General features: G+C 46.2%; 1 protein-coding gene across 1 annotated transcript in view; it reads left to right on the top strand.

The window, feature by feature from the left end:
• Positions 1-12,752: 12,752 nt before the first annotated feature.
• LONRF2 (LON peptidase N-terminal domain and ring finger 2) overlaps positions 12,753-22,848 on the top strand; it is a 59,783-nt gene continuing 49,687 nt past the window's right edge. The window contains exon 1 of the mRNA XM_044285560.1: positions 12,753-13,900. Coding sequence (XP_044141495.1) covers positions 13,150-13,900 — 751 coding nt within the window. The 5' untranslated portion in view covers positions 12,753-13,149. The remainder of the gene's footprint in view (positions 13,901-22,848) is intronic.

Here is a 22,848-nt window from a genome sequence, read left to right as displayed (position 1 = left end):
TTTTTGTTCCTTAACCTTTTATTACCATACGGTATGTACCTCTCACAATGAGATTTTAGGATGTTTTTAAAGATATCCCATTTTGTGGCTGTATTTTTATTTTTGAGGACTTTGTCCCAGTTAGTTTGGCCTATGGCCTCTCTTAGTTGGCTAAATTTAGCTTTTTTGAAGTTTGGTATTTTTGTTCCTCCCTGTAGAAACGCTCTTTTGAATGATAATTGGAAGGTTATTACTTTGTGGTCACTATTTCCCAGGTGTCCCCCAACCTGCACGTCTGTTGTTCTGTCCGGCCTATTGGTTAATACTAAGTCCAGTATGGCCGTCCCTCTAGTCGGGTCCTGAACCAGTTGGGAGAGGTAATTGTCTTTGGTTATTGCCAAGAACCTGTTTCCTTTATGAGATATACAAGTTTCAGTTTCCCAGTCTATATCTGGGTAGTTGAAGTCCCCCATAATAACCACCTCATTATGATTTGCCGCCTCGTCTATCTCGTTTAGTAATAGATTTTCTGTGGACTCTGGTATATTAGGTGGTTTATAGTAAACTCCTATTAGTAATTTATTGTTGTTTTTAGCTCCATGTATCTCTACCCACACTGACTCCACATGTTCATGTCCCTCACTTATATCTTCGCGGAGTGTGGGCTTTAGACCGGACTTTACATAAAGGCAGACCCCTCCCCCTCTCCGGTTTTGACGATCCTTTCTAAACAGACTGTAACCTTGTACATTAACCGCCCAGTCATAGCTATCATCCAGCCATGTCTCAGTTATTCCCACTATGTCATAGTTCTCCTCACACATCACTAATTCCAGTTCACCAGTTTTATTAGTCAGGACTTCTGGCATTAGTATACATACATTTGAGAGGTTTATGTATATTTTTTACCCTACACCTTTCCTTCTGAACTGTTCTAGTCCCTCCTTCCATTCCTCCCCCAGTCCCATTACCTTGCCCCCGGTCTCTATCTGCGCTATCTTCCCGTCCTATAACGTAATTACCCTCCCCCCCAGTCCCTAGTTTAAACACTCCTCCAACCTTCTAGCCATCTTTCTCCCCAGCACAGCTGCCCCTTCCCCATTGAGGTGCAGCCCGTCCCTACGATAGAGCCTGTAGCCGATAGAAAAATCGGCCCAGTTCTCCAGGAACCCAAACCCCTCCTTCCTACACCAGTTCTTGAGCCACTTGTTAATCTCCCTAATCTCCCGTTGCCTTTCTTGTGTGGCTCGTGGTACAGGCAGTATTTCGGAAAATACTACCTTTGAGGTCCTTGCCCTCAGCTTTTGACCTAAATCCCTGAAATCATTTTTAAGGACTCTCCACCTACCTCTAACTTTGTCATTGGTTCCGATATGGACCATGACCGCTGGATCTTCTCCAGCCCCTCCCAGTAATCTGTCAACCCGATCCGCGATGTGTCGAACTCTAGCGCCAGGAAGACAGCACACTGTTCGGCGATCACGGTCTTTGTGACAGATTTCCCTATCTGTTCCCCTAATAATGGAGTCGCCCACTACCAGCACCTGTCTGGCCTGCCCTGCTCTCCTGGTTCCCTGCTTACTGGAGCTGACATTCCCCTGACTGGCAGAGGAAGTGTCCGGCTGCAGCAGTGCCGTCCCCGGACTGACATCCCCCTCATCTGCCAAACGTGCAAACTTGTTGGGGTGTGTCAGATCAGGGCTAGCCTCCCTGACACTCTTCCCTCTACCCCGCTTTCTAATGTTACCCAGCTAGCTACCTCACTTTCCTCAGCCTCCTCTCTGTCACCCTCCCCCTCATCTACCCCAAAGAGTGCTTGCTCGGTGAGAAGCAAACTCTTTTGCAAATTATCAATGCCTCTCAGTGTTGCAACTTGCCCGTTTAGAGACTCGATTTGCGATTCCAAACGGGTTATTTGCTCACATCTAGAACAAAGATATGCACCCTTGAACTCCTGTTCCAGGACTGCATACATCATGCAAGATGTGCACTGGACTGCGTTGTAAATTGTGCAACACATACTAAATGGGGATTACAACACCTTTGCTAAAGAAAATGCTAAAGAAAATGAGGGTAAAGGTGCTGGACTGGCCAAGCATGTCTCCAGACCTAAGCCCTATTGAACATCTGTGGGGCATCCTCAAACGGAAGGTAGCGGAGCACAAGGTCTCTAACATCCACCAGCTTCGTGATGTCGTCATGGAGGAGCGGAAGAGGATTCCAGTCGTAACCTGTGAAGCTCTAGAGAACTCCATGCCCAAGAGAGTTAAGGCAGTGCTGGTAAATAATGGTGGCTATTTTCACTTAGGGGTGTACTCACTTTTGTTGCCAGCGGTTTAGACATTAATGGCTGTGTGTTGAGTTACTTTGAGGGCACACTACATTTACACTGTTATACAAGCTGTACACTGACTACTTTACATTGTATCAAAGTGTCATATCTTCAGTGTTGTCCCATGAAAAGATATAGTAAAATATTTACAAAAAATGTGAGGGGTGTAACCACTTTTGTGAGATACTGTATGAACTTGCACTCATGAGTGACCACTATCAAATGGATCTGATGTCCAAGCTGGGAGGAAAGAAGGTCAAATGCTAGTTTGCATTATTAAAGCTTTGTAGACCATAAAGGCATTGCATAACGTGTAGTTGGGTTAAATGTATGTGAAAGCAATAAATGTGACTACAGTGGAATGGTATCTAACCTGGTCTGAAGTGGGACAGCAGAGCAAGACCTCCCTGCTTTAAAAACAGTGTTCCAGCTTGATAACCCTCGTTCACAATACTGTTGAAACATTCAGTGATCAGCTTTTAACTTGAGAAGATTGAGGCACCTACAAATGAATGGGCATCCCTGTAATATACCGGTCCTTCTCAAAAAATTAGCATATTGTGATAAAGTTCATTATTTTCTGTAATGTACTGAAAAACGCTAGACTTTCATATATTTTAGATTCATTACACACCAACTGAAGTAGTTCAAGCCTTTTATTGTTTTGATATTGATGATTTTGGCATACAGCTCATGAAAACCCAAAATTCCTATCTAAAAAAATTAGCATATCATGAAAAGGTTCTCTAAACGAGCTATTAACCTAATCATCTGAATCAACTAATTAACTCTAAACACCTGCAAAAGATTCCTGAGGCTTTTAAAAACTCCCAGCCTGGTTCATTACTCAAAACCGCAATCATGGGTAAGACTGCCGACCTGACTGCTGTCCAGAAGGCCATCATTGACACCCTCAAGCAAGAGGGTAAGACACAGAAAGAAATTTCTGAACGAATAGGATGTTCCCAGAGTGCTGTATCAAGGCACCTCAGTGGGAAGTCTGTGGTAAGGAAAAAGTGTGGCAGAAAACGCTGCACAACGAGAAGAGGTGACTGGACCCTGAGGAAGATTGTGGAGAAGGACCGATTCCAGACCTTGGGGGACCTGCGGAAGCAGTGGACTGAGTCTGGAGTAGAAACATCCAGAGCCACCGTGTACAGGCGTGTGCAGGAAATGGGCTACAGGTGCCGCATTCCCCAGGTCAAGCCACTTTTGAACCAGAAACATAGAAACATAGAAACATAGAATGTGTCGGCAGATAAGAACCATTTGGCCCATCTAGTCTGCCCAATATATCTGAATCCTATGAATAGCCCCGGCCCTATCTTATATGAAGGATGGCCTTATGCCTATCCCATGCATGCTTAAACTCCTTCACTGTATTTGCAGCTACCACTTCTGCAGGAAGGCTATTCCATGCATCCACTACCCTCTCAGTAAAGTAATACTTCCTTATATTACTTTTAAACCTTTGCCCCTCTAATTTAAAACTGTGTCCTCTTGTGGTAGTTTTTCTTCTTTTAAATATGCTCTCCTCCTTTACCGAGTTGATTCCCTTTATGTATTTAAAAGTTTCTATCATATCCCCTCGGTCTCTTCTTTCTTCCAAGCTATACATATTAAGGTCTTTTAACCTTTCCTGGTAAGTTTTATCCTGCAATCCATGGACCAGTTTAGTAGCTCTTCTCTGAACTCTCTCTAGAGTATCTATATCCTTCTGGAGATATGGCCTCCAGTACTGCGCACAATACTCCAAGTGAGGTCTCACCAGTGTTCTGTACAGCGGCATAAGCACTTCACTCTTTCTACTGCTTATACCTCTCCCTATACATCCAAGCATTCTGCTTGCATTTCGTGCTGCTTTATTACATTGTCTTCCCACCTTTAAGTCTTCTGAAATAATTACTCCTAAATCCCTTTCCTCAGATACTGAGGTCAGGACTGTGTCGAATATTCTATATTCTGCCCTTGGGTTTTTACGCCCCAGGTGCATTATCTTGCACTTATCCACATTAAATTTCAGTTGCCAGAGTTCTGACCATTCTTCTAGTTTTCCTAAATCCTTTTCCATTTGGCGTTTCCCTCCAGGAACATCAACCCTGTTACATATCTTTGTGTCATCAGCAAAAAGACAAACCTTACCATCGAGGCCTTTTGCAATATCACTTATGAAGATATTAAACAAAATTGGTCCCAGTACAGATCCCTGTGGAACCCCACTGGTAACATGACCTTGTTTTGAATGTTCTCCATTGACTACAACCCTCTGTTGCCTGTCACTCAGCCACTGCCTAATCCACTCAACAATATGGGAGTCCATGCTCAATGACTGCAGTTTATTGATAAGTCTTCTATGTGGGACAGTGTCAAAAGCCTTACTAAAATCTAGATATGCGATGTCTACTGCACCTCCACCGTCTATTATTTTAGTCACCCAGTCAAAAAAATCTATAAGATTTGTTTGACATGATCTCCCTGAAGTAAACCCATGCTGTTTTTCATCTTGCAATCCATGGGATTTTAGATGTTCCACAATCCTATCCTTTAATAGGGTTTCCATTAATTTGCCTACTATTGATGTCAGACTCACTGGTCTATAGTTGCTCGATTCCTCCCTACTACCTTTCTTGTGAATGGGCACGACATTTGCCAATTTCCAATCTTCCGGGATGACTCCTGTTACTAATGATTGGTTAAATAAATCTGTTAACGGTTTTGCCAGCTCACCACTAAGCTCTTTTAATAATTTTGGGTGTATCCCATCAGGCCCCTGGGACTTATTTGTCTTCACTTTAGACAGCAAACTTAGAACATCTTCCTCTGTAAAGACACATGCATCAAACGATTTATTAGTCATCCTTTCTAGTGGAGGTCCTTCTCCTTCTTTTTCTTTTGTAAAAACTGAACAGAAGTATTCATTAAGGCAGTCGGCTAGCCCTTTATTCTCTTCTACATACCTTCCGTCCTTTGTTTTTAATTTAGTTATTCCTTGTTTTAATTTCCTTTTTTCATTTATATATCTGAAGAATGTCTTATCCCCTTTTTTCATAGACTGAGCTAGTTTTTCTTCTGCCTGCGCTTTAGAAGTTCTTATAACTTGCTTGGCCTCTTTCTGCCTAATCTTGTAGATTTCCTTATCTTCATTGCTCTGGGTTTTTTTATAATTACAAAATGCTAGCTTTTTATTTTTAATGATTTGGGCCACTTCTGCCGAGTACCACAGTGGTCTCTTCCTTTTTTTGCTTTTACTGACAAGTCTAATTGAATTTTCTGTTGCCTTCAATAATGCACCTTTTAAGTAGTCCCATTTCTCCTGGACTCCATGTAATCCGTTCCAGTCTGATAAGGACTCATTTATGACTAATTTCATTTTTGAAAAGTCTGCGGCAGAAGCGCCTGACCTGGGCTACAGAGAAGCAGCACTGGACTGTTGCATGTCATTCGGAAATCAAGGTGCCAGAGTCTGGAGGAAGACTGGGGAGAGGGAAATGCCAAAATGCCTGAAGTCCAGTGTCAAGTACCCACAGTCAGTGATAGTCTGGGATGCCATGTCAGCTGCTGGTGTTGGTCCACTGTGTTTTATCAAGGGCAGGGTCAATGCAGCTAGCTATCAGGAGATTTTGGAGCACTTCATGCTTCCATCTGCTGAAAAGCTTTATGGAGATGAAGATTTCATTTTTCAGCACGACCTGGCACCTGCTCACAGTGCCAAAACCACTGGTAAATGGTTTACTGACCATGGTATTACTGTGCTCAATTGGCCTGCCAACTCTCCTGACCTGAACCCCATAGAGAATCTGTGGGATATTGGGAAGAGAAAGTTGAGAGACGCAAGACCCAACACTCTGGATGAGCTTAAGGCCGCTATCGAAGCATCCTGGGCCTCCATAACACCTCAGCAGTGCCACAGTCTGATTGCCTCCATGCCACGCCGCATTGAAGCAGTCATTTCTGCAAAAGGATTCCCGACCAAGTATTGAGTGTATAACTGAACATAATTATTTGAAGGTTGACTTTTTTTGTATTAAAAACACTTTTCTTTTATTGGTCGGATGAAATATGCTAATTTTTTTAGATAGGAAATTTGGGTTTTCATGAGCTGTATGCCAAAATCATCACGCCAGGCTCCGTAAAGGGGGGCTCGCAATGTAATATGCGGCAGGGAGATGAGCGCTTCCATTGTGGAAGCGCTCATCTCCCTTTCTCTGATCAGAGGCCGGCGCAGGCGCTGAGGGACTGGGAGGAGGAGCTGGGGGCCGGGAATAGCGGAGGGGCGGTGCAGTCAGTGTACTATAGACCCGCCCCGCCGCTCCGGTATAGCAATATAAAATATCTTATTCAATTAAAATGTATTAGATATGCCCGCTCACTCCTAAATTCCTAGTACCTTACATCCTATTCCTAGGTTCTGTAATGCCGGCAGGTCGGGTGGGCGGCAGCGTAACTCCCTGGTGTCACGTGCCTGCGCCGCCTACTTTATGAATGAAGCAGGCGGCGCAGGCAAGTGACGTCAGTGAGTGACGCGCCGGCCGCCCGCCCGGCCTGCCGCAATTGTACAGAACCTAGGAATAGGATGTAAGGTACTATTAGGAATTTAGGAGTGAGGGGGCATATCTAATACATTTTAATTGAATAAGACATTTTATATTTGAATACTGGGGGGCGGCGGGGGGGGGGGGTTTAGGCTGATCCGTGGATGGCACAGTTAAGGGGGGGGCTGTGGATGCCACTGTTATGGGGCGGGGGGTCTGTGGATGCCACTGTTATGGGGTGGGGGGTCTGTGGATGGCACATATATAACAGTGCCAGCCACAGATCCCCCACCCCATAACAGTGCCATCCACAGATCCCCCCTGTAACAGTGCCACCCACAGATCCCCCCTGTAACAGTGCCATCCACAGATCCCCCTGTAACAGTGTCCGTCATCCACAGATCCCCCCCATAACAGTGTCCGTCATCCACAGATCCCCCCCATAACAGTGTCCGTCATCCACAGATCCCCCCCATAACAGTGTCCGTCATCCACAGATCCCCCCCATAACAGTGTCCGTCATCCACAGATCCCCCCATAACAGTGTCCGTCATCCACAGATCCCCCCCATAACAGTGTCCGTCATCCACAGATCCCCCCCATAACAGTGTCCGTCATCCACAGATCCCCCCATAACAGTGTCCGTCATCCACAGATCCCCCCATAACAGTGTCCGTCATCCACAGATCCCCCATAACAGTGTCCGTCATCCACAGATCCCCCCATAACAGTGTCCGTCATCCACAGATCCCCCCATAACAGTGTCCGTCATCCACAGATCCCCCCATAACAGTGTCCGTCATCCACAGATCCCCCATAACAGTGTCCGTCATCCACAGATCCCCCATAACAGTGTCCGTCATCCACAGATCCCCAGTAATAGTGCCACCCACAGACCACCATTAGTTCCAAACCCACCAAAAGCACACCTTTTGGTTAAAAATATTTTTGTTGTAAATTGATCCACATTTCTTTCTTTTTTTATTCTCTTATACGTTAATAAGGATACAGTGTTATGCAGAGGTGTACTTATTAATTATAACAATTTTATAGACAAATGATACTATTTACAGTCGCGCGTGGGGCGCGAAATGTTTTCTTCTTCCTAGGGGGGGCATGACAGAAAATAATTGAGAAGCACTGCTCTAACATGACATGCAGCTACCACTAGGTGGAGCTAACTGCATATTGATTTATACAACCAGTATTGAGCTCAGTATGCAGAGTGCTCTCCCTAGTGGTAGCAGAAGGGTCTGCATCAGATTTTATTTTTATTTCTGTGATATAAGAAAAAGAGACAAATATTGTGCAGCATTTCCTCTTCACCTCTATCTGTATGGTGCAAAATGTGGTTGGCAGCACTATAATCCCATAGATGAACAAGAATCATTACTCATGTGAGCAAGATTTAAATATATATCCCCCCCTCTCCAGGGATTTTAAGGGGTTGTCTCATCATGGACAATGGGATGCCCCCATTGTCTTATAGGTGTTGGGACCCGCACCTATATAGAGAACGGAGCTCACCAAGGTGGTGGCTGGAGGACTCCGGTCCGGCCACCACCAACCTGGCTCCCCACAGAAGTGAAGAGGAGCGTACCACGCATGCGTGTCCCCCGCTCCCATTCATTTATAGGAGGCTGACGGAAATAGCCGAGCCAGCGCTCAGCTATTTTCGCCAAACCCATAGAAAATGAATGGAGGGCGGCTGCACATGCGCAGTGCCCCCTCCTTCACTTTCGGGCTCGGTTCTCGATATAGGTGCGGATCCCAGCGGTGGAACCCTCACCTATAAGACAATGGGGGGCATATCCTAGCGATATGCCCCTATTATCCATGATGAGACAACCTCTTTAACATCTGATTCTCACACATATGATAAATATGGACAAACTTAATTAAAAACATATATTAAGTCATAAATCACAAAGGGCCATAGTAAAGTTGACCAAAAGGTCAGAATTACCCCTTGAGGAAGTTGACCATGAAATGTGCGCCGAGGTAACTTTGTGGTGTGGCAGCCACCTGTCCCTTTGCGTCTCCACAAGATGGGTCTGTATATGTTCTTTAGGGTTTTACCTATTCTGAATTTTCTATGCACTTTATCTTTCTGACCTTTACCATGGCACTTGCACTTTATGAATTATCTGTTTTTGATTAGTTTTTCCCCCCATATTTATCATGATATGTGTGAGAACCCTGGAGAGTAAGAGATGTATATTTGAATCTTGCTCACATGATTGATGGTTCTTCTTTATCTGTGAGATTATAGCGCGACCAACCACGTTTTGTTGGTTTTAAGGATTTTAATTATTGTGAAGGCCATTTGTCTAGACTGATATGTATATGCGCTAATAAAGTTGATTCTCATATACTCTTTTTATTGTTTGTTGTTATTTTAACTGTATATTGGTTATAGGGACTATGTATTTCTTTGGTGATATGGAGGGATGTTTTTGGTCGGTTTAGGTCTGCATGGTTTGCAAATGAATGTTGTTAAAGGGGTTATCCAGTAATTAATATTACCCTATCCTCCATAAGCACCGTGCCCTTTTCCTAGGCCATGTGATGTCACCGTACATTGGTCACATGGCCTAGTTGCAGCTCAACCCCATTGAAGTAAATTGGAATGAGATGCAATACCGAGCACTGCCACTATTCAAGGTATGGCGCTGTGCTCAGAAAGCTGCCTGGAGTCTGCTGAGCTCACCAGAGCTTTGGTGAGCATGGCTGCTGGCTGAAACAGCTGATCAGTGGGGGTGCCAGGATTTGGACCCCTGCCGGTATGATAATGATGCCCTTTCTTTTGAAACTTGTAAACTAGTTTAAAACTTGGATCCGAAATCGGCTGCAGTACTAAGGTACCAGCTGGTCCCAAACAAGACTTCAGATCCAAGTTTTAAAATTGTTTTTAGTTAAAAAAATCTAAGTCTGAAGTTATTCACCTAAGTGATAACGAATTTCATCACGCGGAGCCCATACATTTGAATGCTGTACGGAGACAGATCTCTGTAGAGCATTGAAAGGAAGTTTTGAACGAATCTTGGATCCGAAGCTCAATTCGCTCAACACTACAAGCTATGCAAAATCCGGAAACATTTTCTCCAGATTCTAGGTGCAAACTCATTAGTGAATCTTGGTCAGAGGATGCCAAAAAAAAAGGCAGAAAAAAAATCCACCCAAAAATAAATAAATCATTAGTTCTTATTCTGGTGTGTGTTTTTTTTTTTTTTTTTTTACACAGGTAAACACCAAAGCCATGTGTGTTGGGGTCCTAACAGGGCAGAGGTGGTGCATGCAGGACTGTGGGAAAGCTGCGGACATATTGGTTGTCACCCAAGGCGGATTGGGAACTTAAAGTAGGCCTGGAAAAAAAACTAAAAGTGGCCCCATGTTGTAGGTGGGCCCAAATTAACAGAAGACGGGACAAATCAAGTAGGTAGGGACAACAGAAGTACTAGGCAGGACCTCCAATACCATAGTGCAGCACAGAGCACCGCCCCAACGGAATCAAATACCACAGGGAAGCACAAAATACTTCCGCCCCAGCCACAGCCAACTGTATCATGGTCATGAGGATGGTAATACAGTTGAGTTCAGGAGGACACCTGCGGCCGTTGAGCATCAGATCATGTACCTGGCCTGAGTGGCCCCCTGGGCATCAGCCCACCAGGAAATTTCCCTGTAGGGTCTATGGCCAATCTGCCCCTGTCTGTCACTCCGCTTTCCACAGAAATAAGTCGGTGCAGCTGACACACAGGGTTAAATCAGAGTTTTGTGACTCAAGTCGCAAGTCATGGCAATTTTGCCGTTTTCTGCAACATTTAGTCACTTTTTCTAACATTTCATGATCCTCACTACTTTAAGGGCTCTTTCACATCTGCGTTCTTTTCTTCCGGCATAGAGTTCCGTCGTCGGGGCTCTATGCCGGAAGAATCCTGATCAGGATTATCCCCATGCATTCTGAATGGAGAGAAATCCGTTCAGGATGCATCAGGAGGTCTTCAGTTCCGGATCGGAAAGTTTTTTTGGCCGGAGAAAATACTGCAGCATGCTGCGCTTTTTGCTCCGGCCAAAAATCCTGAAGACTTGCCGCAAGGCCGGATCTGGAATTAATGCCCATTGAAAGGCATTGATCCGGATCCGGCCCTAAGCTAAACGTCGTTTCGGCGCATTGCCGGATCCGACGTTTAGCTTTTTCTGAATGGTTACCATGGCTGCCGGGACGCTAAAGTCCTGGCAGCCATGGTAAAGTGTAGCGGGGAGCGGGGGAGCAGCATACTTACCGTCCGTGCGGCTCCCGGGGCGCTCCAGAGTGACGCGATCACGTGATCGCATGGCACGTCATCCATGCGCATGGGGCGCTCTGACGTCATTCTGGAGCGCCCCGGGAGCCGCACGGACGGTAAGTATACTGCTCCCCCGCTCCCCACTACTACTATGGCAACCAGGACTTTAATAGCGTCCTGGCTGCCATAGTAACACTGAAAGCATTTTGAAGATGGATCAGTCTTCAAATGCTTTCAGTACACTTGCGTTTTTCCGGATCCGGCGTGTAATTCCGGCAAGTGGAGTACACGCCGGATCCGGACAATGCAAGTGTGAAAGAGGCCTTACAGTGTTCTATGTTGAAGAAGAGCTAAAAGTAAGGCTACTTTCACACTAGCGTTCGGGGCTCCGCTTGTGTGCGGATCCGCTCAGAATGCATCAGTCTGGCACCGTTTGGCCTCTGCTCAGCAGGCGGACACCCGAACGCTGCAAGCAGCGTTCGGGTGTCCTCCTGGCCGTGCGGAGCCAAACGGATCCGTCCAGACTTACAATATAAGTCAATGGGGACGGATCCGTTTGAAGTTCACACAATATGGCTCAATTTCAAACGGATCCGTCCCCCATTGACTTTCAATGTAAAGTCTGAACGGATCCGTCTGAGCTACTTTTACACTTAGAATTTTTTCTGAAATATAATGCAGACGGATCCGTTCTGAACGGATCCCATCATCTGCATTATAAAAAACAGGTTTTAATAAGCTGTCACTCACCTACCTAAGGTGCCCAAGAGGTTTTAGGTTAATCCAGGGTGCCCGCCTGCACCCCTCGCCGTCTAGTGCCCAGCGTGAGTGACAGCTTATAAAACCTGTTTTTTGGGCTAATAGAGCCACAAGCAGGTTTAATAAGGGCAGTTTAGGATTCATGTTATTAGCACCGACATGGCCATATGTTTAGCTTATAGGGCACAAATCTGATGACAGAATCCCTTTAAAATCCCGGAGAACCCCCAAGGTGTGCCATTTCATAAATTTGGAATAGACACACAAAGCAAAGCCAGACTTAAAACTGACACAAAAACCAGCAGCAAATGATAAATGTCCCTCAGGCTCCTCTCCCCTGTGCCATGTACGGGCACACATATCATTGTCCCGTCACTCCTCGGTCTAATCTGTAGAGGAGCGGGTGACCCGGGCCTGACGTGTGCCAGACGTTATATACCACCCCACAGCTGGTTACATAAACTACTCCAGGGTGGGGGCTGGGAGCACGGTTCACGTGTTATCCCGAACTCGCCAGAAGACGGTCCCGCTACCAGCCACAAGGGGGCAGCACTTCGGCGACTATAGCTATGGCCGTGACTTCACTTCAGTGTAGGCAGTATTAGTAATAGTAATGGTATTTTACAGGAGCTCTGGATGTCGCCCACACCGTCCGCCCTGCTATTAGGCAATAATCCTCCTATCCGTTTCTACCACTGTAACCATATATCTACTTCCGCCTACAGCGCCAACCGGTGCCTCTTTAAGAGGCCGGGCTGTGACGTCACGCTCCAGTCTCCACCTCGTGTGATGAGGTCACTGCTTATGGGATAGAATCAGGAGGGGAACTTGTAGGCAGAGAGCTAGACGGGGCACAAAGACCATAGTAGTGCCCATACACTGCCCGGACCAGGCCTGGGGATAAGGTTTCCATATCTGCACGGATAGAGCATCACCGTCCTTTTCTTGTTCAGAGCCGAAGGCGAGTGCTGCACTGAGGCAATGACAGCGTGGTGCCAACTTGGATACGGTGCTGGCAGCTCCGGTGGGCATGGCCCATGTGCTGCAATGGATATTGAGGCATCGGGACATCCTGGAAACTCCTGTACCCTGGCACTGTAATCATTGCCCTCCACAGGAAACAAAGGACTGTGCCACTGGAAGTACCCAAGCTGTGTGACCATAGAATGGCCTTCCTGAGGAGTACGTGTGCCAGTCTGCCCCCTGTGATGGACAATAGCCCCTGACTGACCTCTGGTGAGGTGGCAAGTCTCTAAAAATGGAGGTAAGATCTTTGCAGCTTTCTGACCCCTTTACTCTTCACCCCCCTGGCCTTTCTTCTGAGATGCTAGGGGTGGCAGAAGAAGCCTTCAAGGCTGGTAACTTTGAACTGGCAGCAGAGATCTACGGGTCTCAGCTAGACGAGCTGCCCCAGCCGGAGAGATCTTTATATCTGAAGAAAGGAAAGGCTTTGGCTTTGGCTGGACGAGTTGCGGATGCTTTGGCCTCTTACACAAGGGCGGCATCTCTACGCCAGCTTTGTCCAGAGGAGCTTGGCATACTGGTAGAAAGCATCGCCCAGAACATCAGAGAGAAAGAACTAAAATTACCATGTGCCAAGAAGAAGAGTGAGAATGAAGGGAACCAAGGAACAGAACCCACCTGCCCTAAAGGCAACCCTCCAAACCCTGAGCAATCCCCGGAATGTGACCTCTTCTCCTGCCCAGTGTGCGGGCTTCTACTACTGGATCCGGTCACTTTAAATTGTGGCCATTCTTTTTGTAAGAGATGCGTGTGTGACAGAAAATCACCTGAATGTAGCAGCTGCACCAATAGAATAAAACGCAAAGCGGAGGGGTATAAAGCACCCTGTGTGGACCCGAGGGTTGATGTGGTCTTGGGGAACTTGATAGAGAAGTGGTTCAGCGTGGAGACCAATGTACGGAGATTGTCCTCTGAAGGAGATGCACTGTGGGAGAACAATGACTTGATAGGTGCATTAGAAAAATTCGACACGGCTTTGGAGCTGGGTAAGTGGTCTCATAGCACTAGTCCGTACTCTCTTCTGTGCCTAATAGAAAGCTCTCACATGTTGACTACATCTAAACGCACATGTTGACTACATCTAAACGGACTCCAGGAGCCAAGTCTCCAGGCTACTAGTCCCACTGTCCCACTGTGCCAATTAAAAGGATATACCCAAATGGCATAGTACTGTGTGACCCCAACTGTTTGGAGAACAAAGGGACGGGCATTCCTTTAGCGTTTTTCCTGCGCATGCAAGTTAATTGGGTTAGGTTGTGTTGTACCTCTGTGCACAGTGGGTGGCTGGGGGCATCAGGTAGCAAGTTATTGTCATCCACTGGGGGATGTTCCATCAGTGGGGTCTGAACACTGGGACCTTCACCAGTCATGAGAACATGGGTGTTGTGCCTCCCAATTGAATGGAGCGATGATTGAGACATGCGCACCACCACTCCTTTCAAAGTCTGTGGGACAGCCGAACCTAACCAAGAGCTTGTCTATATCCAGCAGTCCTATAGAGCTGCATGGAGTAGGAGGGCTTGTGCTCGACCGCCGCGTCATTCATATGTGTGACACAAGATCCCGTGAGATAAGAGACCGTCATTGGAAAGGCCTCAGTCACATCAGTTCACTATGGGCACATTTGTGAACCTGTATTATGGCCTGAAGCATCGGGCTGACCATGGGTCTAATGACCCACACTGACAGTATTGTAGATCCCTTTTGATGCAGTCAGATCAGGTCATCAGACCGTTGGTTGGACTGGGACTTGTAGCTTAGACCAACCCTACAAATATGCCAAGAATCAGCCGGACAAATACCAATGCCCGCAGCAGTTTTAGTCCCGCCAATTCTCAGCATATTTGCCCAGTTGTGGCTGGATCTCCGCCGGTCCCCATTATAGTTTATGGGGTTGGCACCGTCTGGCCATTCCAAATCCAGAGAGCCGGAAACTGCTTGCCACATCTCTGAATGCTAGTGTGAAACAGGCCTTATACGGGTGGAAATCAATGTGCAGTGGGGATTCTAAATCTGCAGCAATTTTTGACAGGATTTTTTTTCCAGTAGATTTTGTCTCAAATTCCGTGGCGAATCTGTAACAGATTTTTTTATTTTTCCATTCAATTTACGTCCCATGTGGATGCAGCTACAGCATAGCAATGAATGAAATTGTGCAGAATTTCCACGAAATATAGGGATGGAGCGGATTTGGAAATCTGCAGCATGTCGAGAATCTGTGAGTGGAGTTTGTTAAAACCCCACTGTAAGGGTGCATTCACGCCACCGGAATTCTTGGTTCACATCTGTTCCGCAATTTTGCAGAATGGGATTGGACCCATTTATTTCAATGGGGCTGCAAAAGATGTAGACAGCACACCGTGTGCTGGCCGCATCCGTTATTCCGTTCCGAAAATATATGTCCTATTCTTGGGTCGTGTGAATGCACCCTAAGGCTACATTTACATAACCGTAGTGTTTTGCGGATCTGCAAAACACGGATACCGGCCCGTGTGCATTCCGCAATTTGCAGACCGCACGAGGCCGCTGCTATCGTAGAATTGCAGACAAGAATAGGACATGCTCTATCTTTTTTGCAGGGCCGACTGCTAGCAATTGATTCATAACTTCTAGCAGAAATAATAGAGGAATGGCACAACATAGAGCCATAAGAATAGATGTTCCAGAATTGTTATTACATGGAGAATGCATGGAGCTATGAAAACAGGAATGTCAGAGTCTCTTTAAAAACAACTTTTATCTGAAGAGAGAACTGTTATCAGAAGAGGGATCAGCGTGTCCACTCGGCCTGCACGTATACAGGAAGGGGAAATGTTCTGCCTGCCGACTGTGCTGCTGACTATATACTGCTGTATGTTCCATCAGGCTGGTCAGGCTGCTGCAGTGGGAAAGAGCTTATAGACATTACAGGGGTGTACAGTCTTATACGTATTGTATAAGGAAGAGCTATGCGGCTTAGTAATATGCTTTGAGGTTAATTTATTAAGGGGAGGATGGTAAACCCCCCCCCATCCTGGAAAGACTTGCGAAGGTAAGCATACTTACCTGTTTCTCGACACTGGCTCCTGTGCTCTCTAGCATCAGCTGCTCCACTCAGGTCCCTGGATATAAACTTCTGGTTTGACGCCGCTGCAGCCAATTGCTGGCCGCAGCAGTGACCTGCTACGTTTACGTCATTTGACCATTTGACGTGACGCAAAGGGAGGAGGTCACTGCTGTGGCCAGTTATTGGCTGCAGCAGCATCAAACCAGATGTTTAGCTAAATGAAGAGGCTTCGGCACTCCATGAGCGCTGCTGCATCCTCACAGCAAACCAACCATGGCGTCGTACATTCAGTTGAATGGGACTGAGCTGCATATAGGCGATGTGACCAATGAACATAACGTCAGTGGCCTAGGAAAAGGCCATAGTGCTACCGGAACAGTTGATTATTGAGGGTGCCAGAAGTCAGAACCCCCCTGATCAGATATTGATGACCTATTATTAATATTATCAGGGTCTTCCCACGCTGCAGATTTTTTTGCAGAATTGTCCGCGACTAAAAATCAGTTCCATTCATATGAATGGGGCGGCAAGCACATGGATTTCTGCAAGCACTATTCAGGTGAAAGGAAATGATTTTCAGTCGTGAAAAATTATTCAACAAAATCCGCAGCCTGTGAGGGCAGCTTTGTGCTGTTCGGAGGCTTTTGTTCACTTACAGGCTGCATGTATATTCAGTATGGCACCTAATAATCTCTGTACTGTCATCCTCATTATAGCTGCAAAATATGCTGTAGCGGAAATAATTAAAGTATCCTAAAGCCAGGCCGTTTGCAGGAGTGTGATTAAAGGGAACGTGTCATCAACTTTATGCTGACCTCACTGAGGACAGAGTAAAGTACTGACAGAAATACTGATCTCAGCGGTGTGTCACTCATGACCTAAATGTAAGTGGTTGCTTAATCATTGCAGCAGAGGCCTTAATAAGAGTCAAATCTACCTGAGAAGAGTCATGGTTATTCCTAATCTCCTGCTCTCTCACCCATCTGCTGATGATTGGCAGTTCTCTACTAGACAGAAAGCGAGAAAACTAGGTAGAAGACTGTCAGCCATCAGCAGGTGAGCAGAGAGCAGGACTTCATGAATAACCATGACTCTTCTCAGGTGGTCGTGACTCTTTTCCAGGCCCAGTCTGCAATGATTGTGATGTTGGTTCTCGGCAACCACTTACTTTTAACTTTTAATTGACAGACCCCTGAAATCATCTCACCTGTCTCTACTTTATTCTGCTGTTAGTATGGGTAGCATAAAGTTGATGACAGGTTCCCTTTAAGGAGGAAGAGGAGAGTTCTAGAAATAGTGGGAGTCATTTACTAACAGCGGTACGCCAATATTTTGTCGCACAGGCATTCTTATGCCATCCTCGACACTGTGGAGTGGCCATGGGCCCATGCAAATTAGTTTGCATTTATACCTGTTTCCAGGAGTAAATGTTGTGTGCTAGAATAGATTTCACTCCATGGACATGGACCGCCGGAAAGATGCACCTAATTTATGATCAGGGGCCTATATAAAGAAAAATCTATGTAGACTACCACAGGGTGAGCAGAGGCAGGGATTTTAGTAACATCTCTATTGTACTGTTAGAGGTGAAAATAAGGATAGTGACACTATACACACAGATAAGGTCTGCATACATCTACATGGTTGTGGAATTACTGTGCCAGCTAAGTGGTTTGGCGACCGTAGGGCGTTTTTCTGGAGCCTCCCAGGTATTCACCCTTTAACCCCTATACAGGGATGTGGAGTGTGCTGTGGGTTAGCAACCAGGCCTCTACTTCCTGGGATGATCCCGGTGTAGTTGGTAGCTGAAACACACGGGTCAGAGACACTAGTGCCAGGCACCAGAGGCACAGACTTGGCACAAATTCAAAACCAGTTAGAATACAGGCAAAATCCAAAGCAAACACATAATACAGGCAAGAGACAAAACTTGAAGCACTTGCCGACGGGCATACTTCAGGAACCCGGTCATGCGGATTACAGGAACAGTCAGACATAGTGAATACATGTGCAATAACTTAGCAAGACTGACTACAGGAACTAATTCAAACCTAGCGGATACTGGACAGCAGTGGTCAAGAAGTCTAGTCGGAAGGGTGCACAGGACACTCACACTGTCACTAAAGGACACAGTTCAGATACAGCGGTGCAGAACTCTAGCAGAGCACATACAATCCATGACGAGGTGAAGCACACGGAGTACAAAGAATGTATACAGGGTAAGGCATACTACAATAGTTCAGAAATCGGACAGACGTAAGCAGAACAGTCCAGACACAAACTTGAGATATGAACTCTAACCTGGAGCACAGACAGTCTCCAAAGGGATCAAAGCAAGACATACTGCACAACAAGGGCAGGTCACAGAACTGAAGAGATGTATCACATAATTCCTGCTCGAGTCCCATTCCGTCAGCCAGTGTGCCTCCAACTAGACTACTGTCCAGCGTTTTCTAAGGGGCCCATACACATTAGAGAGCTGCCGTCCGAATGCTCATTCATCCAACAGCTATCTCTCCAGATTCCCCTATACACATGCCTTCTCAGCTTGACTGAGTGTGTAGGTGTTTTCAGTGGAGACAACCTCTGCCAGTCACCTCTGGTGGCTTACCTCCCAAGACAAAAGGATCGGGTGCTGAAAATCAAAAGACCCAATCCCTCTCTCTTGTCCGAAGCTCCCCTTACACATTAGACTGTCAGCCAGTCCCGCTGAAAAAACACAAGTTTGGCCAACAGTAGTTTATATGGGGCCTTTTAGAGTTCACTAGAGCATCTCTAGCAGGGAAGACATTGTAGTGGGAAACAAAGGGTAAGAGGACACTTCTGGTAAGAATTTTAGTGTAAGGGACTTTTTATACAGGCAGATAAACAGCCAGTAATGTTCGCCGATTATCAATAGCAAGTTTATTGGTGCTCATTTACTTTCATTTTCATGATCCCGTTATCACGAGAAGTTTGAACGAATGAGTGTTGGTGTGATCATTCATTCCCCTGTCGTCTCATACAGTTACATAAGTGTCAGCACAAGTGAATGTGCTGCTGAATAAAATAGTTTTGGAAACCCATGTTTTAGTGTTTGGTCGCTAGACACCTTTATACCGGACAGTGATCATGAATGAACATTCGTATGAATGATCGTTCGGCCGATCATCGCTCTATGTAAAAGGCCCTATCAGGTACACTCGACATAATGTGACCACTGTGCTACAGTGCATTGACACTTTTTTACCTTTTAACCTGATTCTAAGCGTTATCTTACTGTAGGGTAAATATCACAATCTGCTGGTTGTTTGTTGTTTGTGCAGTTAGCTTGGAAAGTCTGGCAACAACTGCGATCAGTTTTAGGCTACTTTCACACTGGCGTTTTGGCTTTCCGTTTGTGAGATCCGTTCAGGGTTCTCACAAGCGGTCCAAAACGGATCAGTTTTGCCCTAATGCATTCTGAATGGAAAAGGATCCCCTCAGAATGCATCAGTTTGTCTCCGATCAGTCTCCATTCCGCTTCGGAGACGGACACCAAAACGATGCTTGCAGCGTTTTGCTGTCCACTTGACGAAACTGAGCCAAACGGATCCGTCCTGGCACACAATGTAAGTCAATGGGGACGGATCTGTTTGCACTGACACAATCTGGCACAATAGAAAACGAATCCATCTCCCATTGACTTTCAATAGAGTTCATGACGGATCTGTCTTGGCTATGTTACAGATAATACAAACGGATACGTTCATGACGGATGCATGCGGCTGTATTATTGTAACGGATCAGTTTTTGTAGATTCATGACTGATCCGCCCAAAACACGAGTGTGAAAGTAGCCTTAGATGTACTACATAAATAATAAAGGGATCACTGAAAGCACCTTACTATCTGCATGAGCAATTCTCAGCGGAAAAAAGCTCAGTTCACCTCTTTAATCTGAAAGGGTTAATAATAAAGCTTAAAGGGAATCTGTCAGAAGTTTTGACCATGCTAAACTGCTGACAGCACTATGTAGGGGCTGGGGAGACCAGTATAAACAATCTTATTATTAGGAGTAGTGTGAATATGAACTTTTATTCTGTCAGGTTCTACTCTTGCAAGTGTACTGGAGACAAAGAAGTGCTCTCTGCAGAAGAGAGGGGTTGTGAAGCAGTTCAGTGCAGAAAGCACTTCATACTGTAGGTTTGGCTCCTGGGCACTTGCAGAAGCAGAACCTGGCAGACTAAATGTTCATATTTACACTACTCCTGATTTAATAATAAAAGCTAAACAATAGGTATGTTTGTCCTGCTGTCCCGAGCCCCTACCTAGTGCTGTCAGCAGTTTAGCATTATCAAAGCTGCTGACAGACTCCCTTAAAAAAATATTTGTTAATTTGTTTATTTCTGAGTTGAATTATCAATGAAAAATCCTCACAGGATGGATCTTCTGTGGATTTTCCATCTGACCACAGACACGTTTCCCCCTACGAAAAGTACTGCTGAGTCCCTCATATATAAAGGCCGTACCCAAGCTGAACAACTGTTAATTTTAAAGTATTCCTTTTTGATTTGGGCCTGTTTATTTTGTAATCTAATTAGTTTGAATAAAAGTAAAGTATTAAAATATTTCAGAAAAAGGTGGGCATTGGTTGGTCCTGTGACCATTTTTAAATATTTATATCCCTAGGGCCCGACCGAGGGCACAACGTAGTCCCTGTAGTTTCCTGACGTACACTCTAAATGTAGGGGAAAAATAGGATGTAAACACAGTCTTAGCTGGGTGAGGGGGCTTTGTTGTGGATTGGGGGTATTATTTCTCCTTCTGGAAAGTGCTTAGTAGGCATAAAGAGTCTGATAAGCCATGCAATGCTCTATGTAAATTAGCTTTTTCCGAAAAGAAAGCTTTGCCCCTTATGCCACCCACCAGTTAGAAGGCCGCTGTCCTATAAATCAGTGTTTTGAGCTTTTTACAACAGGACTTAAGACATAATTTAGGGCTATAGCTAAGCCAGTACCTTATCTGTTGACAGCTGTTTTGGAGTAATTTACCATCATCAGTGTAGAGCAGAGAGAACTGGCTTAGCTGGGTGAGAGGCCTCTGTCGGGGATCCGCAAGGGTAATATTTCTCCTTGTGGAGAGTGCAAATTATGATGCAGATGTTAATTGAGCCTAGATTACCATTAGCTAATATATAAAGCTGAGTGTATGTATGTATGTATGTCCGCTAAAGGAATCCGCACTGTCGCGTTTACAATCACAAATTTGGCACACAGGTACATCAGGTGTCCGGGAAGGTTTTAGACTGGGTCTCAGCTCTCTAGCACGTACCGTTCCTGAGATATTCCCAAACAAATGCAAATATGGCACATCAAATGATTTACATTAGCCAATAGAAGCCTGCAGATCTTTCTCTTCATATCCCAACTTCATATACCAACTGCCATGCACACGGTCACATGTCCTTTAACAGTCAATAGAAGCTCGCAGGTCCTTAGTCTCCACATACACACAGTTTTACACCAGGTTTCCATAACAACCCAGCCATTTCTCTTCACTGCTGCAGGTCAGCTTTAAAGGGGCAGGGCGCTATGGATGACCTTGTTAAGGGAGCGGAGTGCTGTGTAGGTCACAGTTAAGGGGGCAGGTAGGGTGGCCATTCAGGCCACTCTCAAAAGACGGACTTAAAAACCCCGCCCCCAGGTCCCGCTAAGCTACGTCCTTGACCCGGTTAGGCCATGCCCCCTCCCACTCCGCAGCCAACGGGGATTGAAAAAAATGAAGGTAAAAATCAACTTCTGTCAGCTGCAGGGGTGGGAGGGAGGGTGAATTTCTCCCTACAGGGAGTCTGAAAGCCGGACTGTCCGGCCTAAAACCGGACCTCTGGCTGCCCTAGGGGCAGGCTGCTGTGGAGGTCACAGTTGAGGGGACGGTCCGCTATGGAGGTCAGTGTTAGGGGGCAGATTGTTGTAGAGGCCACTGTTAAGGGGACGGGGTGTTGTGGAAATCACTGTTAAGGAGATGGGGTACTGTGGAGGTTACTAATAAAGGGGCGGCCGCTGTGGAGGTCACTGTTAAAGGGGCAGGAGATGGTGGAGGTCACAGTTAAGGGGACAGTCCGCTATTAAGGTCAGTGTTAAGGAGCGGGGTGCTGTTGAGGTCACTGTTAAGGGGGGGTGGGGTGAGGTGGAAGTCACATTTTAAGGGAACGGAGCTCTGTGGAGGTCACTGTTAAAGGGGCGGGTTAATGAGGAAATCAATGTTAAGGAGACCGGGTACTCTGGAGGTCACTAATAAAGGGGCGGCCGCGGTGGAGGGCGCTGTGGATGTTGCTGTTAAGGGGCAGGCTGCTGTGGAGGTCACTGTTAAGGGAGGAAGGGACTGTTGAGGCCACTGTTAAAGGGGCAGCGGGGTACTGTGAGGTCACTGTTAAGGGAAAGGGGTACAGTGGAGGTCACTCTGTTAAGGGAGCGGTGTACTGTGGCTGTCACTGTTGAAGGGGCAGTCGCTGTGAAGGTCTCTGTTAAGGGGGCCGGGAATGGTGGAGGTCAGTTAAGGGGACTGTAGCCTATGGTCAGTGTTAAGGGGCAGGTGCTGTAGAGGTCACTGTCAAGGGTGTTGGGGTGCTGTGTAACTCACTGTTAAAGAGGCAGGCTGCTGTAAAGGTCAAAGTTAAGGGGGTGGGCTGCTGTGGAGGTCCCATTTGAGGCTGGGTTCACACAAGCGTTTTACAGTGTGTTCCTACGCGCTGTAAAACGCTCAACAAGCAAAAACCAATGCTTCCCTATCGGCATGGTTCTCACCTGAGCGCTTTACAGCGCGTACGATCGCGCTGTAAAACGCCCGACGCCCCAAGAAGTACAGGAGCTTCTTTGGGGCGCATTGTTGCGTGTTCCCGCACATAGACCTAGCGGGAACGCGCGACAAT

The sequence above is a fragment of the Bufo gargarizans genome, chromosome 3, assembly GCF_014858855.1.
Source record: "Bufo gargarizans isolate SCDJY-AF-19 chromosome 3, ASM1485885v1, whole genome shotgun sequence".
Classification (NCBI taxonomy): domain Eukaryota; kingdom Metazoa; phylum Chordata; class Amphibia; order Anura; family Bufonidae; genus Bufo; species Bufo gargarizans.
The sequence above is the reverse complement of the archived record's forward strand: the minus strand, read 5'-3'. Positions and strand labels throughout refer to the sequence as shown.